Source organism: Periplaneta americana, chromosome 15, assembly GCF_040183065.1.
Source record: "Periplaneta americana isolate PAMFEO1 chromosome 15, P.americana_PAMFEO1_priV1, whole genome shotgun sequence".
NCBI classification, from domain to species: domain Eukaryota; kingdom Metazoa; phylum Arthropoda; class Insecta; order Blattodea; family Blattidae; genus Periplaneta; species Periplaneta americana.
The window spans coordinates 103,994,811-104,013,748 of record NC_091131.1 but is presented as its reverse complement, the minus strand read 5'-3'; the positions used below and the strand labels follow the sequence as shown (position 1 = coordinate 104,013,748).

Sequence of the window (18,938 nt, the reverse complement as noted above, 5' to 3'; positions counted from 1 at the left end):
CCTTCCTGTTGACTTACATTTTGATGCTGAAGAAATCGTTCTGAAATTGTTTACCTTCCATAAAATTGTGTTATGACAGGGAACTTCGCCCATGTCGACCCACACTGAAATGTTGTAGAAACCTACACTGAATCATTAGTTTTGAAAAACATCTCCACAGCAAATGCTCGACATGATGCATTCCATGGATTCATTGCAACTGAAATGATATCAATAATGGCGTTCATTCTCTATCCTCCCACCACTGCGTTACTATCATAGCCACAGTTACTGTCAACTTAAAAATGTCAGATTTTTTTGCTGGACCCTGTATAAGGCTACATTCTCCATACAGAATGGAGTATGCAAAATGTTACGTATTGTGTAAGATTGATATAATAACAAAATGAAATTTATTTATAAATTAGAAAACTACTATGTTGATAAAGCAAGTCCGAATCCTGCTGTTCACTCTATTTTACTGTTTCCTTTGCTTCAACTAAATGTAACAAAGTTATAATCTCCTTTTTTCAACTCCGATAAAGCTGAACTGAAGAAATACATAATCGAAAAAGAAAAAAAAGCTTCTTAAACATTTTTGCAAATATCCTTATTCACTTGTGGCTAGGTTTGTAGTGCATTTTGATTAGGGATGTTGTTTAATATGTGAAAATAATAATAATAAATATCATACACTGTTTTATAAAATAATACGACATAAATTATCTAAGAATATATATTATACAATTAAATACGCAAATAATTGGTTGCTTTGTATAAGCATGGAGTTATTTAGGCTGTTACGCATTGCTGGATTTCTTGTGAGGTTTCTTTAGATGATGATAGTTGGGTAGAACTTTTGTCAAGAAGTCCAGCTGCAGAGTCTGAGGCTGGAAAGGAACGGAAAAAAAAATTAATTTTCACTTTAGACATGCATAAGAATATATTATTTAAGAAATCAGTTTGTAACATGAGTCTCTCTAATATTACTACTACTACGATAAAATAATTTCTTAAAACTGTGCTTATCTTATGAAATAGTTGAGGTTACACATTTATCTCTACAACACAGTATTATAAGATCATATACTAGCAAACAGATCTTCTGACTGATCATATTACTTACTGGAGGTCTATCAGCTTGCTGGCGACGTGCACACTTACTGCCAAAAATTACTGTATTTTCCTGTACAACTTCAGGACATGTTAGTTTGCAAGCTGCACCCACAATGCATCCATTAGTTAATTCCACTTCTCTTCCAATAAAGGCTGAAAATAAATTCATAACTGCTCATTGTATGAAAAGGAAATTAGTATTTTACATGTAAAATAATCTCACTATCTTTGACAGCAGTGCAGAATAAAGTTCTGAAAAGTATATGTAAAGAAAATCTAAATTAAATATATGTTTCAAGAGTTCAGGTTTTCAAAGTGACTTATGAAAAAATCATATTCTTAATCGTTTTAAAACTGCTGACATGTTCCATCCTTAGGATAATGTCATTCTAGATCTGAAGAGTTTGCCTAACATGTTGGGCCAGTTGTTTGGTGTAATGAAGAATAATATTGTTCACGACAACATGGTCTCTAAAGCAAAGCATCATACCTCACACTAGCAATGAGTGCTGGCTCGAGTTCTCATGAAGGCAAAATTTTGTTAAGACATTTTGGCTACTATATGAGACCAGTGCTGTCTCAGCAACAATGAATTTGGGAAACTAGCGAATAGCAAAATCCAGTTGTGAAAGTCAGCTATAAAGGTTGGGGGAATCATCGTACTAACTGCATGTTACCTCTGTACTGATTGGCTGATCATTCACCCCTACTGAGTCATGTAGATGTGAGGTCAGCAGTTGGCTGATTGGTCTTGGCCATCTATAGGCCATCGGCCAACACCAATATATATTCCACAGATTATGTAACCAAAAGTCCTGTGCCGTGGCATTGTGGTCTAAGGCATCCTGCCTATGACTCGTGTTACGGAATGTGCGCTGGTTCAAGTCCTCACGGGGGAAGACATTTTCTCATGAATTTTCGGCCATTGTATGGGACCAGCGCCCACCCAGCATCGTGATGCACTTGGAGAGCTATGATAAGTAGCGAAATCCGGTTGCGAAAGCCAGCTATAATGGTTGGGAGGATCATCATGCTAACCACACGATACCTCCATTCTGGTTGGATGATCGTCCACCTCTGCTTTGGCATATGGGCGTGAGACCAGCAGCTGGCTGGTCGGTCTAGGCCCTTCACGGGCTTTAGCACCATAGATTATTATTATGTGACCAAAATGTCACTAAAGACCAACTCTGTTAGGTCAATTATTGTAGCCTAGCCAACTTTACTATATGAACAATAATGGTGCTCGAGATTTAGAAAATTTGCTTACTTTGTTGGGTCATTTATTTCAAACAGCCAACCATAATGTTGCTCTACACCTGCTCTTTGTTTGGTCAACGGTTTGTGGTAGCAACCACAATGTTGCTCGAGATATGAAAGGTTCATCTAGTTTATTGGGCCAATTGTTTGGGGTAGCAAACCATAATGTTGTTTGAGATCTGGAAATTTCGCCTACACTGTTAGGCCATGTATCTGGAGTAGTAAACATAATGTTGTTTAGGATCTGGAAAATTCGTCTACTCTGTTATGTCAGATGTTTGGAGTAGTCAACCATACTGCTCTTAGCTTGGAAGGTTCACCTATTCTGTTGGGTTAATTATCTGAGGTATCAAACCAGTGGCAGTGCGTCAATAAGAGCATGTGAACACCTTGTTTCCATTGAAGCACGACTAGTTTTATTATTTAATGCAGTACTGACATAGGGGGTGATGTGTAATATCAGAATCGAGTATTTTAAACTTCCCGCATCGTGCATGGACTTATGTAAACTTGGCAACGTGCGTTCACCTTTAAGCCATGCTCTTTGCAAGGAAGTTACAGGAATTACACGCATGTGCGAGACAAAATTGTCTTTAGCTGGCTGCTTATGACTTGTCAAGAGCACAAAGCGTTAAGTGAACAGTGAATCTACCCTACAGATGTCAGGTGCATTGATGCCTATCTTTCACTTGCTATATTTCGAGGCAAGGAATTTAATAGTCTATATTTTGGCCTGTAGGTGTCAGCATTTCTTATTGTTGGAACGTTTACTTTGTGTGGGTCTGTATACAGCACTGCTTCGAGAATTTAATTTGTGAATTACTATAGTTTAGTGCAAGAGGGCTATATATATATATATATATATATATGTCTTTTGGTTTAGTGTTAGCATAATAGCATAGTGTAGCTTTCAAACATGTGCTGCAGACTGTGATAGTGGTATGAATTTAAATATCTGTATGGTGGTATACAATATTTAAGAATAATATTTACTGGTATGTATTTATAGTAATCAATCTATGAGAATGGAATTACAGTAGTGGTACACACTATAGTGTATCAGTGTATATATTACACAATACACGCTTTTTTAAATAACGGTATTGTGGTAGCCTATGTATTAATTTTTAACAAACATAAACAATGAACCTGTTCAAGCAATTTTGAACATAAAGAACTGGGTAAACTGACTTACTAGGAAAAATTGGAAATAAAAAGATTGGGTTTCATTAATATTATTATTATTATTATGATTATGATTATTATTATTATTATTATTATTATTATCATTATTATTACTATTATTAAATGTATGATTTCAAATTCTCTTCAGCTTTGGAACACAAAATTGGGTACATGCGTAATATTTTATCACGAGCTGCCTATCAAACCATAATGATGTTCGGAATTTGGAAAATTCACCTACTCTGCTGGTTTAGATGTTGGGGATAGCCAACCATATCGCTCCAGACCTGGAAGGTTCATTTATTCCTCGTATCAATTATAGACCTGGAAGGTGTGCCTATTCTTTTGTGTCAATTGTCTGGGGTAGCCAACCACAACTGATCTAGCAGTACTGGTGAACCTTCCAGATCTTATGCATTATTTTGTGTTGTATAGAATTTTTCCATACATTTCAAAAACATGTCTTGTTTCCTGACAACCATATACAGGTAAACACACAACTTAAAACAATGACTAGTCTAAAAGCTAATTAGTAAAATGGAATAATATACAAACATTTTGCTTCAAGCACATTGTTATCTCCAATCTTCAGTGCTTCAGAGCAGCAGTCTACTTCAAAAACATTGTTGGCTCCAATTATCATTACAGGAGTAGACGTGGGTATGATTTCCCCATGAGGCAACCTGAAAATGGAAAATATTTTTTTTTAATAGGTAGCTTACATTTAATTTCTAAGAAAACGTTACAATAATAATATTAAACAAATTTGCAAGTTCCATACTCATCATTATTATTATTATTATTATTATTATTATTATTATTATTATTATTATTATTATTATTATTATTATTATTATTATTATGAGACTGAAGAAACATAGCGATTTAACCTATACAGTTAGCCTACAAATGAAGACCTAACTTTACTACATTTTTAGTGCATTGTGAGGATTTGTATTTAGTGAAGAAGTTGTTACCATGTTTGCCATTAGATCTGAATCAGAGTGAAACCCACTGAAGATCAATCTTCTTAATGTATCCAGCTGTCTGCTGACAACATAAAGTCCACTGTAGTCTATTCAGTTGTTGTTTTTCACGAGAAATGAGGGGTATTTTGATCGGTGTTCATTATAGATGCCTGTTGCTAGTAGCCAGAGTTGGGGTGTAGTCAATATATACTGCAGGGCTGTGTCTTCTACAACTGGTACTGATGATTTTAATTTACTTCTTTTGTGGTTTATGAATGGACAGTATAGAAGAATGTGTTCCAGATCATCATGATTATTACACCACAGACAAGTAGGATTATCAGAAATGTGAAATCGGTGCAGGTACAATTGTGTGACAATGTGACCTGTTCTGGCTCTTGTTAAAAATGTTTGAACATGTCTGGGCAAGTTTTTGTACATTTCCAGGTCATTTGGTTTCTTTTGTACAGGCTGTAAAATTTTTCCTTTGTCAGAAGAGAGCCAATTGTTGATCCATAGGTTTGTAAAATGAGACTTTACTGAAGCAAAAGCATTGGATAGAGATATCACTTGAAGAGTCTTGGTTGCAAATATGTTGCCTGTTTTGCAATATTATCGACTTTCTCGTTTCCAGGTATACCACAATGACTAGGTATCCAATGAAATGTTATTTCCTTTTGGAGTTCTTTTAGTTTACTTTGTTGTTCCTGAATTGGAATAATTCTATGTGCATATAGGTTTGGTACATATTTAATTATATTAAATATAGCCCCCCTTGGAGTCGGTATCCTCTCGTGGGTACCCACCTTGTCGTGGTGAGGGGCTTAAACTTGTTGTTTAAGCTAACAAGTAACAAGGAGGTACCCACATAAGCTGCATTACCACCAACGCAGTCCCACTATATTTTTCACTGTTTATTGGATCTCTGGGTAGGGACTGCACTGAGAGATGCCAAGAATCGTACTAAAATACTTATTTGGAACACCAAAAGTCACACCGTCCAGTCAATCAGAGCCAAATTTAATATTGAAAAGAACCCACTGAAGATAATGAATGCTCATTTTATAGATATATGGCTTGTGATAGAACCTCATTGCTGAATGAAAGCACTCTGAATAAAACATACTGGTTTTCATACATTATCTTAGTCGTCAATCACTCATATCTACTATTTTAACATTTAGAGAAATTCTTCTTACTGATATCTTCCACTTGAAAATGGAAATCTTCACACTGCCAAACTAGCAGTTCTCAAATGTATTAATTGACCATATGTGGTATTAATCACCAGGGCCAGGATTTTTAGAAAATGCATATTTTGAGGATTAGTGCATGTTTCAACATTTATTTAGTTTGTGTATGATCAATTATCTCACATTTCTGAACGAACTGTAAATCTAGTAATGAATTTGTATGTTGGACATCCCATGGCACCAAAATAGCCTCCCTGTTTCAAGTGAAATGTTAATGGGACCATACTTCCAGTCTCACAAAACATGCAGGTAGATGGACGTTGCAGATCTTATTCACAAAAGGAATTTCTTACATTCCTTTCTCAATGCAGTATCCCCTCAAAGTCTGTGTCGACAGGACGGCAGGTGTTCATCTGTTAACTTGTTTTTCATCTACTAATAGTTTATGCGGTGTTCTGTCAGATTAAACTAAAAATGCCTAAAGATAAGTCCACTAAATCATTTTTTATTAAACAGTGACAGCGATGTAGTGTATTGTCAAGTATGTGAGAAGACTGAAATGCGAGAAGTTTCAACTAGAACAGCATTCGAAAACAACTGCACATCTCTGGTCAAAACAAAAGGATAAGAACACGCAACAGGTAATTTTAATTCAGACGAAATCATGGTCTGAAGTTAATACATTTTTCGCTGACTTCTGTAAAGCTTCTGTATGCAGCAACATTCCGCTGCATAAATTAAATAATCCACATCTACGATCATTTCTTAAAAAATATTGTCTTAATCAAAGGATACCGGATGAATCCACTCTTAGGAAAATTTATTTACTTTTGCTACATGCTTCTGTCTTGGATTCAATACAGTCTGTCATAGGAGGGAACTGCATATGGATTTCGGTTGATGAAATAACAGATTCGTGTGGCAGATACATAGCAAACTTCACAGTGGGTAAATTATGTCCAGAACAACCCAGCAAACCTCATTTACTTTCATGGAAAGTGTTGGAAAAAAACTAACCACAGTACAGTTTCAAGATTTATTAACGATTCCCTGCGACTTCTGTGGCCTACTGAATCCGAGAGTCATTGTTACAAGGTGCGTGTCTTAATCACAGATGCAGCTTCATATATGTTAAAAGCTGGTCAGTTCCTTCGAGTATTTTTTCCAAATCTAATCCATGTGACATGCTTAGCACATGGGTTACATCGCATTGCTGAAGTGATACGTACTCTCTTTCCATCTGTTAACAAAGTGATTTCAAGCGGGAATTAAAGTCTTCCTAAAAACACCAGCTCGTGTCCAGTTGTACAAAGATCGTCTACCTGACATTTCTCTTCCGCCAGAACCTATTATCACAAGATGGGGAACTTGGTTGTCTGCAGTGTCGTTCTACCAGAAGAACTTAAATCAAGTGAAAGATGTAGTTACAAGTACAGTAGTAAAGCTATCATTTCGAACCATTCCTCAAAAATGTTTCCCTCAAACCAACCAGGTTTTGATCGGTTATATCTCGTTCCAGCTGGTCCGCCTTCTGTCCATGTGCTATACAAGTTATCAGCCTTGTAAACTACATATGGTGACAAGGCAACACCACTTGCTGTACTGGCAAACATCACTGAGAAGTTTGATTTTGAGAAGTCGATTATTCGTTCTGGGTATTTGCAACTTCTGTGGACGTTAACCTTACTCTTTCCTGGATTAATCTGCATGCTTGTCTCATCGTAATTAATGATAGCTTCTGGGAGAACATCCTTCAGAGTCTCTGATAGTTCTTCAAAATATGAATCTATAATTTCTGGAGACACAGCTGCCCTAGCTCTCTTGATATTCTGGTTCTGGCGAACAGCCTCAGCTGCACGATTTAGATTTTCATCATCAAAGTGATGATAACTCCTCTTGGTCTGACTCATTTTTTATTAAAATCGACCTGTCTGAAAAAAAAAATCATTTGAAGTGTAGGCCTAACCTAAAAATGACATTACTACAAATGCTGACATAACTTGGGACACTGTCCCAAGTAAGGAACACTTATACACGTTTTTAAAAACATATTAAAAAGAAGAAAATGAAATATGACATTTAAAAAACAGTGGTTAGGAATTGGAGGAAACATTACAGCCATTACATATCAGGGGTCAGCAAATTCTAGAAGCTACTCAGAGAGTAGTGGTAATTAAAGTTAATCTTACGAAATAACTCACCTTTTTTTTGGTAAGAACTTCAAAACTCTAAACTCCAACACAAAATCAGTTAAAATAAACTTGATTTCATTGCAAAACTAAACTAAAACATCGTCCTTGTGATTAAACAAGCTTCCAGCTCACTATAAACAATTGTCAAGATAGGAAACGTTGTAGAATGAGAAGTTCCAAAATGTCCCATGTAAGGCTACTGTCCCAAGTATGGGTACTTGACTATATTAATGATAGTCGTAGTGCATGTGTTCGTAAAGCAAAGTGCACATTTGAATGTGAAACTGTATATCAAGATACCAATTTCATCCATGTACATTATTCGTCACTTTCAAAGGCTATTAAGGGTCTAGAAACTTGTGGTGCACCCCTACACGAGTCTCTTCAGTTGATTGACAATACAATTTCTTCTTTAAATGCCGTCCCTAGTGAAACTGGGGAAAAAATTGTAAGTAAACTAAGTGCAGTGTTGGACTCAAAGATCCAATCATTTAACAAGTACATAAGTAGAATCAGACAATCTTTGCCAGAGGAGTGTTCGGAGCAGTCACTACCAGTGTCTAAGTATTGTCCTATCACATCCGTTGATGTGGAACGATCATTTTCAGCTTATAAACTAATTTTGTCCAACAATAGGAAATCTTTAACTCCTGAAAACATTGAGGAACTCTTGGTAACATACTGTGATTCGTCATTTTGCAAGGAATGAAACATGTATACCATTGAGTTAAAATAAAATAATTCCTTTGGTTAGTGCATATTGTTTTGTTTTTAGTGCATATTTTCAACATTTTTAGTGCATATTTGCATGCATATTTTAAGTATTTTCAGTGCGTATAATATCCAGGCCCTATCAATCACTAACCAGTCAGTTATGGATTATATATAGCCTATATGACCTAATGTGTTTGGGAAGACATAAAATAAGATGACTATAAAAATTATATCAGAAGTAACAGAAAAGTTATCTCAGATAAAGTACATTGTTAAAACATAGGAGTTTTGTATCATTCTTTTTTACGAAATTATTTCTTAGCAACGACTGAATAAACAAAATGCTGTTTACAACAAGGCAATGAGCTAATGCATGTTGTGTTTTACAGAAGTTTAACATCAGTTCAATGTCGTTTTCGCTACAAAACTTATTAAAATTATCTAAAATTCTATCCCTACAGTACGAAACGTGTTTAGGCATTATGCAATCTGCAGAAATGATCACATTTGCTCTTTATACCACAGCTGTTACGCGGTTTTCCAGCAGGACATTCCATGGATGCAGTTTTCCAGCAGGATGACACACCACCTCATTGAGAAAAAGAAATTCGTGATTTTCTGAACAACATTTGATATCAACGGGTGCCGTTGTAGTGGACCAATTGTGTGGCCTCCAAATTCTTCAGACCTGACACTGTAATGAGGTGTTGTAATGAAAGATGTCTATGCACAGTAACCCAGGAATATTGATGATCTCAAAGCAAAAATTCTCTCAGTTTTTTTTAATTACCCTGAGATGTAAGATCACACATGAGGAAGATTATATGTGTGCTGTGAATTGTGCTGTGTACACAATTATGGCATGCTGAGGTCCAATGTTGTCAAAACTCTCATCCTTTTGGAATGTATTTACAGATTACTGAAAAATAAACATTACCGGTAACCATTCTTATGTTACAACGTTTTTCTCTTCCCAAACAGATCACTCTGTATATTGAATAGAAATTAAAATGGATAGCTAATTATGTCTTCATCTTACAAAGACAGCAATAACAACTAGTAATTGCAATGGAGCAATGTAAAAATTCTCCACCGAATATAATTGTCATGTTCAGAAACTTTATATTCTTTCTATGGTAATTTCGTATAAAATGGGCATCTGGTTGAATGTAGTAAGTATTACCAACTTTTATTTTAAAGTTAAATGTTAGTGATTTTTAGTGACTTTTATATGTTAGTCCTAGGTTTTTATACTAGGTGTCGTGATTTTCTTTCAATTTGATTGGTTATAATTGTCATTTGTTCTAGAATTTTCCTAAGTTTGATTGGGTAATGACGTTGTAAGTTGTTCTTGGTTGTTTGAAGTGAGTGGTGTTAGCCTATATTGTGTCTGATGGCTAAAGCTATTGAAAGTTTGTCATTTTATGATATTTTTTGTGATTTTCTTTCGATTTGATTTGTTTTAGTTGTCATTTGTTCTAGAATTTTCGTAATTTTGAATGGGTAATAACGTTGTCAGTTCTTAATTGACGTGAATGATGTTATATTGTGTCTGATGGCTGAAGCTATTTAAAGTTTGTCATTTCATGATCATTGTGAAAGCTATGTGAACATAGAACAGAGTATTAAATTTTGTGTCGATTTTGGTTTAGTTCTTTCGCTGGTGAATAGGAATTGTGTCGATTGTTGATGAGAAAACTGTGTTCCTGTGATTTCAAGGAATTATTTAGTGAATTTTTCGTATAAGTGAAGGTGTAATAAGTGTCCGAAGAGAATTTCATTTTGTGTAAATACATGATTTAATTATGCGAAGTTGAGTGTACGACAAAGTGTTGGTTTAGTTCTTTGCTGCCTGCATGGTTTAAGTTTAGATTGCCTTGAAGCCTGTGCGTTTATACTGGAAGTGAAGTGGTTGTTGTTGAAGACGTCAATGAGGATTGAATTTTGTTTGTTAAGGTGATAAATTATTATGTCTTGTTTTGTATTTTAGTGATTTCTGGGGGCAAAGTGCGGACGAAAACTGCCAGAAAATTACTGCCAACTATGAAGTTCGAATGCCACCAAACGCCAAAAAAATCAAAGGTGGAAAATTAAACATATTTTTATATATTTTTGAATGGCTTGTTCTTCTTGAAAAATATGAATATACGTTTGATTTTCAACCTCTGATTTTGTAATGTTTGGTGGCATTTGAACTTCATAGTTGGCAGAATATTTTTGGTAGTTTTCGTTAGCCATATTGGATTTTGCCTGTCTTCTAGGAAATTACCCTTTCTATAAAATAGCCTTAAACAACTCTGACAAAAGTCTGAACAATGACAAACTTTTAGATGTTGAATTTGAGAATTTCAGTAGGCTACGCTAGTTTTGAAATACCTAGGTGAGCACAAATTTTAAGACCATTAAAGAAGCACACATTCTTAAAACTTACCTATGTTCAACAAATTATAAGTTAAATATACTTCAATATAAGTTTAATTGCAATTTAGTTAGTTTTCTTTAATTTAAAAGTTTTAAATTATTTCATGTTTTCATTGTATTATTTAAATTTTACTGTTTCTTTTATTAGTATTTTTTAAAAATGTATTTACATGTTTTTCAATGTATTCTGACGAAGCCTAAAACTGTATGTCTAATGGCCAAATAAATTGAATTGAATTGAATGAAAACATGATATCAGATAGAAATAGTCCCAGAGGCTAATAAGGACCTACAGCAGGTTTAAAGGAGAAATATGTGGTGGTGGTGGTGATGATGACGACGATGTTAAATAATGAATTTGAAGAATTTTGGTGTACATTAGTACTGACATCTTTCAGCCGACCTCAGAAGAGATGGATGGAAAATACAAGATTGTAACAGGTCTCATGGCCTAATATAAGAAAGAATGAAGATGAAGATGAAGATGAAGATGAAGATGATGATGATGATGATAGTATTGAAATTATCATGCTCACAAACTTAGCTTCTTTAACAAAATTGTTGTTGTTGTTTTCTAATGCCAGGTGTTTGACAATAAAGTCATTTGACCTCTTGCACTCCAATATTTTTCAAAGATATTATCATGACCAGCCACTGAAGCACAGATTTTGAGGTGTTCCGAATCCATTTCTTGGTTTGAGTTGCACAATGGACAGTTAGGGGACTGATATATTCCAATTCTATGCAGGTGTTTGGCCAAACAATCATGGCCTGTTGCCAATCTAAATGCAGCTACAGACGATTTTCGTGGTAAATCGGGAATTAACTGTGGATTTTGATGCAGAGAGTTCCATTTTTCCCTTGGGATTGTGTTATCAAATTTTGTTTGTTGAAGTCTAAGTATGTAGATTTAATAAATCTTTTTATAGAGTAATACGTAGATTTGGTAACAGGTTTGTAAGTAGCAGTGCTGCCCTTCTTTGCTAAAGCATCCGCATTCTCGTTTCCCAGGATTCCACAATGGGATGGTATCCATTGGAATACAATTCTTTTATTAAGTGATATTAATTGAGAGAGCATTTTAGTTATTTCTGCTGTTTGAGATGAAGGTGTGTGTTTAGAGACTATTGATAGAATAGCTGCTTTGGAGTCTGACAATATAACTGCATTCCTAAATTTACTGATGTGGCATAGAAGATTCCTGAGATTTTCACTTATTGCAATGATTTCTCCATCAAAACTTGTTGTTCCATACCCAAGAGATCTATAAAGTGAGAAGAGACAGCACGTAACCCAATATTTCCAGAGATCTAGTCTACAAACGCATCAATAATATTACATCACGAAAACAATACAGTCATTGTTTGGTTTTCTATTCTGCAGATAATTTTTTTTTTAACTATTTGAAAATGCAACAAATCAATAATGGTTACTGTGGATTTTATCTCATACCTACCTATTAATTATACGTGCCTGTTCCTCCACAATGTTGCATTCACCTATGATGATTGGTCCAGCTTCAGCGACGATGGAAGCTCTTGGATGTATTACTGTCATGCTCCCAATTGTAATATCACCACGTAATTCACATTCATTGCATACCATGGCCCCTGGAGCTATCTTCACACTGAAATAATAATAATAATAATAATAATAATAATAATAATAATAATAATAATAATAATAATAATAATAATAATAATGATATATTTAACCTGGCAGAGTTAAGGCCATACAGCTTTCTCTAACACTCAACCAGGAGTAAAACTGTGTTACAAAAAACACTACAAATTTACAAAGTACACTACAATTTTACACACAAAACTGAATAAGATAATAATAATAAAATGTAAACAACAAGTAAGTAGAAGTCAGACATAATATATAACATACAGAAAGAAAAAAAAAACATAATAAAATGTGAACAGCAGGTCAAAATAAATGAGACATACAAAGTATAAAAAAATAAATTGATGATGATAGTAGTAGTGGTGGTGGTGGTGGTGGTGGTGGTGGTGGTGGTGGTGGTGGTGGTGGCGGTGGCGGTGGCGGCGGCGGCGGCGGCAGCAGCAGCAGCAGCAGCAGCAGCAGTAGTAGTAAAATAGTGCAGTACAAAGCATACAATGAATACAATATTTTTAAGTACACACAGTAAAGAAAATTATGATTATAGGCCTATATAGCTCAACTTATCACATTATAGATATACTATTATCGGAAAATATGAAAACAAAAATATAAAATAAGTTAAATATCACTAGAACATAAAAAATGTGAATACATGGAAACATGAATACAACACTTGTCTTAATAGTAAGTTAGTTTGGCAACTCGTCATAAAATAATTTTCTAACTTGGATTTGAAAGATTTCAATGTTTGGCAGCCCTTAACTTCAGGCGGCAGAGAGTTCCAGTGACGAGAGGTGGCAACAGTGAAAGATGAGGAATACAGAGATGATGTGTGAAGTGGAATTTCTAGCGTGTTATCGCATTGTGATCGAGTATTAATATTATGATAGCGAGAGAGAGTATGAAAACGAGCAAATAAATAATAGGGGGGATGAAGTGTGCAAGTGTGAAAGAACGTAATATTATTTGGTAATTTCCTAGAAGACGGGCAAAATCCAACATGGCTGACGAAAACTACCAAAACATTCTGCCAACTATGAAGTTCAAATGTCACCAAACATTACAAAATCAAAGATGGAAAATCAAACATATATTCATATTTTTAAGGAAGAAAAAGCCCTTCAAAAAATGAAAATATGTTTAATTTTTCATCTTTGATTTTTATGGTGTTTGGTGGCATTTGCACTTCAAAGTTGGTAGTACTTTTCTGGCAGTTTTCGTCCGCACTTTACCCCCACAAATCACTAAAACACAAAACAAAACAATAATTTATCACCTATCAAACAAAATTCAATCCTCATTGACGTCTTCAAAGACAACCACTTCACTTGCATTATGACAAAGGCTTCAAGGCAATCTAAACTTAAAGCATGCAGCCAACAAAGAACTAAACCACCACTTTGTCGTACAGTCAACTTCACATAACTAAACCATGTATTTACACAAAATGAAATTCTCTTTGAACTCTTATTACACCTTAACTTGTACGGAAAATTCAATGAACAATTCCTTGCAATCACAGGAACAGTTTTCTCGTCAACAATCGACACAATTTTTATTCACCAGAGAAAGAACTGAACCAAAATCGACATAAAATTTAATACTCTGTTCTATGTTCACACATCTTTCACAGATATCATAAAATGACAAACTTTCAATAGCTTTACCCATCAGGCACAATATAACACCACTCACGTCAAACAACCAAGAACAACTTACTGACGTCATTATCCATTCAAAATTAACGAAAATTCTAGAACACATGACAACTATAACCAATCAAATCGAAAGAAAATCATAAAATGACAAACTTCCAATAGCTTTAGCCAGCAAAACAGTATAACACCACTCACTTCAAACAACCAAGAACAATTGATAACGTCATTACCCATTCAAAATTAACGAAAATTCTAGAACAAATGACAACTATAACCAATCAAATTGAAACATCATCAATGCGACACCTAGTATAAAAACCTAGAACCAACATATAAAAGTTACTAAAAATCACTAACATTTAACTCTAAAGTAAAAAAGTTGGTAATACTTAGTACATCCAACCAGGTGCCCGTCTTCTATGAAATTACCTATTATTTTTATAGGCTACTATATTTATTAAACAGCTTCAAAAACAACTAAAGCAAAGAAATATGTAACATTATGGTAAGGGATTGCAAGAAAAATCCAGGCGCATTTATGCCTGCCATATTGCACCAATTGTAAGTGGGCAAGAAATGATTGGTAAAATTCGTCTGGAGCTCTGTTGATTCAAGGGCAGATTTTTTTATATGCGCAAATCAACAACTTTAAAAAAAATGCCACAATAAAAATTTTTTATTCTTAAACGTCCACTGCACTCAACTGGGTTTTAACACACACACACACACACTTCGGATTTAATGGAAAATATTGTAACCACTATCCACAGACAATTGAGCACGAAAGAGATGTAAAATTTCTGCAAAAGAAAAATATTTGTAATATTTACCAATAGCTCTACAGGGTAGATACATAGATAGTTACTTATAGGTAAAAAGAAAGTAAGCAGAAATATTTTATACACATATCAGTAAAATTTCTGACAAATTTAAAACGAAGTGGGGGGGGGTTAGAATTACCGAAAATATAAAAAAATAAAGAATGGGAATTACTACATGATTAATAATTATAATATAGTATTTCATTTAACCACTGTTTCAACAGCAGAGATTAAATTCAGTGTGAAAATTAACATACTGGTAGGTGACAAATGGTGAAAAGATTTTTCCTTGAGCACTCTAACAAGGATTGAATTCTTTCACACGTGATAAATCTACAACATGGGCTCCCCTACAGTACTTCCCTCCCAGAGGAAGCCATACTAACTATGGTAAAATATTTTATTATCCATTAAAATCCATCGCCCTCAGTCAGGCTTCAATCTGAGAACATTGGGTCAAACTACACCTAGATGACTACATTACCAAGATTTTTAATTCCTGACTATCCCTAATAGTCGGGCATTGCAAAATTTAGACTGAGCATTGAATGTGACTGCTTTCACAATTTTGGCCTAAGTTATATCCTACTGGAATTTTAATGTTGATCCAACTGTAACAATCAATGACGATTTTATAGAGAAGTATTAAGATGCAAGACGGCAATAACATAACTATAAAATATTTTAGAGGACTTTACTGAATGACAGTAATCAACCGAAGTCTAATATGCAGGACTTTCTTGGCAACAGAAGCTGTTTAATATCACAAATATCCTACATAGAGTAGAAAGATGGTAGTAATATGGAAAATTGAAGCATGCAAAGAAAACTTTACCTAACTACATCAACATTCGAGAAAAGAGCTTGGACTGTGAGGACTGCACTGCAACTCTATTGAGTATTACTCATCTTGATTAAATTGAAAATAATGCCATCATTACTGAGTTAAGTTAGTGTAATATGACAGAAGTATATAAATTTTATGTTTAATTAGGATCTAAATATTAAAGATACCAAAGATTCCCTTTGTTTCTAATCTAAACATTTGCAATTCTATTTGACCACAAGAATTAAAATTGCGTGAATAATTTATGAATTCTGTCGAAAATAAACATATCAAGTAACATGTTATGTTTAATAGAAACACAAAACAAACTGTAAGTGTAAGGCACATTCCTATAATTTTTGACATCAGACATGCACTACGACCACGTAACCTCAAAAGTTTATTGTCATGTATCCTGCACGATTAACGACATTCTAAAATTTACTCGGATGAAGTATCAACCAAACAAACCTGCGTCCTGAGCCAGTAGACATGCTTTATTAATATATATATATATATATTTTTTTCAAATTATATAACTAGCAAAATAAATTATATCAACACAATTCTTCAAGCAATGTTTCTCCACAATTTTTACGACTCAGAACATTCGAGATATCGATTAATTTCAAAGATAGAAGTTTCTCAACAAACTTTCTTACAGTTTCTACACTCTTTGTATTTTAGCACAGAACCCAAATCCAAACAGTTGTGAAACATACCGTCAGATGCCTCTGCATCAAAACTCGTACCGTTAGAGAGCATTAGAAACCGTAATTGAAAGAAAACAGCTTTCTTAAACATTTCCTATGAAAATGAAAATATACTATACTTTCAAATGTCAACTGTTGCGGTTTAATTTCAAATTTCATGTGTGGGCGTGCCCGTGTTTGTGTGTGTGTGCGCGTGCGTGCGTATGTATGTATGTATGTATGTATGTATGTATGTATGTATGTATGTATGTATGTATGTATGTATGTATGTATTCCCCCGTTTGAATAACTTTAGTACCGGTAGGCCTACTATATATTCCATGTATTGTGGGTCCCTATCATCACGGCATGGAGCGTCCTCAGGTTGCGGATAGAGGAGACGATCTCCAGGTATGGATTTTTTAATTTATTTTATTGGGTTATTTTACAACGCTGTATCAACATCTAGGTTATTTAGCGTCTGAATGAAATGAAGGTGATAATGCCGGTGAAATGAGTCCGGGATCCAGCACCGAAAGTTACCCAGCATTTGCCCCGGAAAAAACCTCAACCAGGTATAGTCCGACCATCGGATCTGTGCCCCCGTAAGATATGCGAACTGAACCTTAATTCCTTTTCAGCCTCGGCAATTCATTTCTCTCCCTGTATTCCTATTTCTCTCTTTTCTATCCCTCTCTCTTTCTCTCCCCCACTACTCACAATTTTGAGCCTTATTGCGGGACAGTTTATTTGCACTTGCAGTCCAGTGTTGTCAACTCAACATGAATACTGTAGTACGGAGTGGTGAAAGAAATACTATTAAGCAAGTAATAGCATTTTGCATAAGTCAATCAACGTCAATAGACCTACTTAAATTAAATTATGAATAAGTAATAATTAACCTTACAGTATTATAAGCAATATTCAAGAGACATGACACTGTTTGACGGATGTTTGGCAACATCCCTATTCGGCAAGTTTCGTGGCATGCTGTTTGACATAGTGGGAGAGAAAAGGTGGAATGGGTTGAGTAGAGAAGTTAACTTTTCCAAGAACGACGACAGCGCTGAAGGGGCATAGATCCGGTGGTCCGACAATATAACTTGTCCCGACCGGGATTCGAACCCGGGCCACCTGATTGCGCGGCCAGACGCGCTTACCGTTACTCCACAGGTGTGGACTCCAGGTATGGAGGGTAGCTGCGAATATATTGAATAAGCAGTTGCGGACAGCCGATAAGGGGTGGTTCTCCAGCTTGGGGGTTGGGCGAAGGGCTAACAACCCATCACCGTAAAAACAGCTTGTTACGAATCCATACAATGAGAGATGGGCAGGGCATGTAGCACGTATGGGCGAATCCAGAAATGCATATAGAGTGTTAGTTGTGAGACCGAAGGGAAAAAGATCTTTGGGGAGGTCGAGAGGTAGATGGGAGGATAATATTAAAGTGAATTTGAGGGAGGTGGGATATGATGATAGAAACAGGATAGGGACCGATGGTGGGTTTATATGAGGACGGCAATGAACATGCGGGTTCCTTAAAAGCCATTTGTAAGTAAGTAAGTAAGTGAGGCCTACTATATTTCTAATTTCAAGGCTGGTCTCCGTTCCTTTACGTTCCATGTTCACTGTAATCGTTACTAATCGAGTAATGACGAAGCACACTTTGTCTCTATGAAGAGGAGAATACGTACTGAACAATACGACACTTACCACGTACTTTGTGTATTAATTTAAGGAGTTTGTTTACTAACTCGATGTGTTTCAATACTTTTGTCCTAGCAGAAAGCATTAATGTGAAAAGGATAATAATTTTGTGTCCTAAGGAAGGGAGTTTTAGAATATCCTTTTAGATTAATGTAGAACAAGGAGAGAAGAATACACTTCATATTCAAACAAACCAATACCTCTCAATCTGTAGTAAATATAACTCATTGTCAAAACCCTCTGTTCCAAGACTTGTGTCCGCGACTGTATGTCGCTGGCCTGTTTCGAGGCTATCACCCGAAAAGAAAACTTGTATTATTATGCAGTGATCTGGTGAGTTGTTACAAAGTTTGGGAAGTGATATTAATAAATAATCATATAACGTGATGGTTTTGCTAACGACTCCATAGCCACCGACATTCCAAAACCCCGCTACACGTCCTTCGAAGCTTCTTTCACACTTTACCATTTGAGAATCTTCTTGCTCATGAGTTTAGTGTGATGCGAGAATCAAGGTTGTAATTTTTATCAAGTCTATTCTCTTAGGTTTTTTGCGTTTTAATGGTGTATTACAGCC

The 18,938-nt window shown here is 35.2% G+C and overlaps 1 protein-coding gene across 1 annotated transcript; it reads right to left on the bottom strand.

The window, feature by feature from the left end:
- Window positions 1-505: 505 nt before the first annotated feature.
- On the bottom strand, window positions 506-16,568 carry DCTN6-p27 (dynactin subunit 6). The gene is made up of 5 exons (XM_069847947.1): window positions 16,434-16,568; window positions 12,485-12,655; window positions 4,096-4,223; window positions 1,106-1,248; window positions 506-869 (listed from the first exon to the last, which is right to left on the bottom strand). The coding sequence occupies exons 1-5, from the start codon at window positions 16,454-16,456 to the stop codon at window positions 780-782; spliced, it is 555 nt and encodes a 184-aa protein (XP_069704048.1). The 5' UTR covers window positions 16,457-16,568; the 3' UTR covers window positions 506-779.
- Between the last annotated feature and the right edge of the window lie 2,370 nt (window positions 16,569-18,938).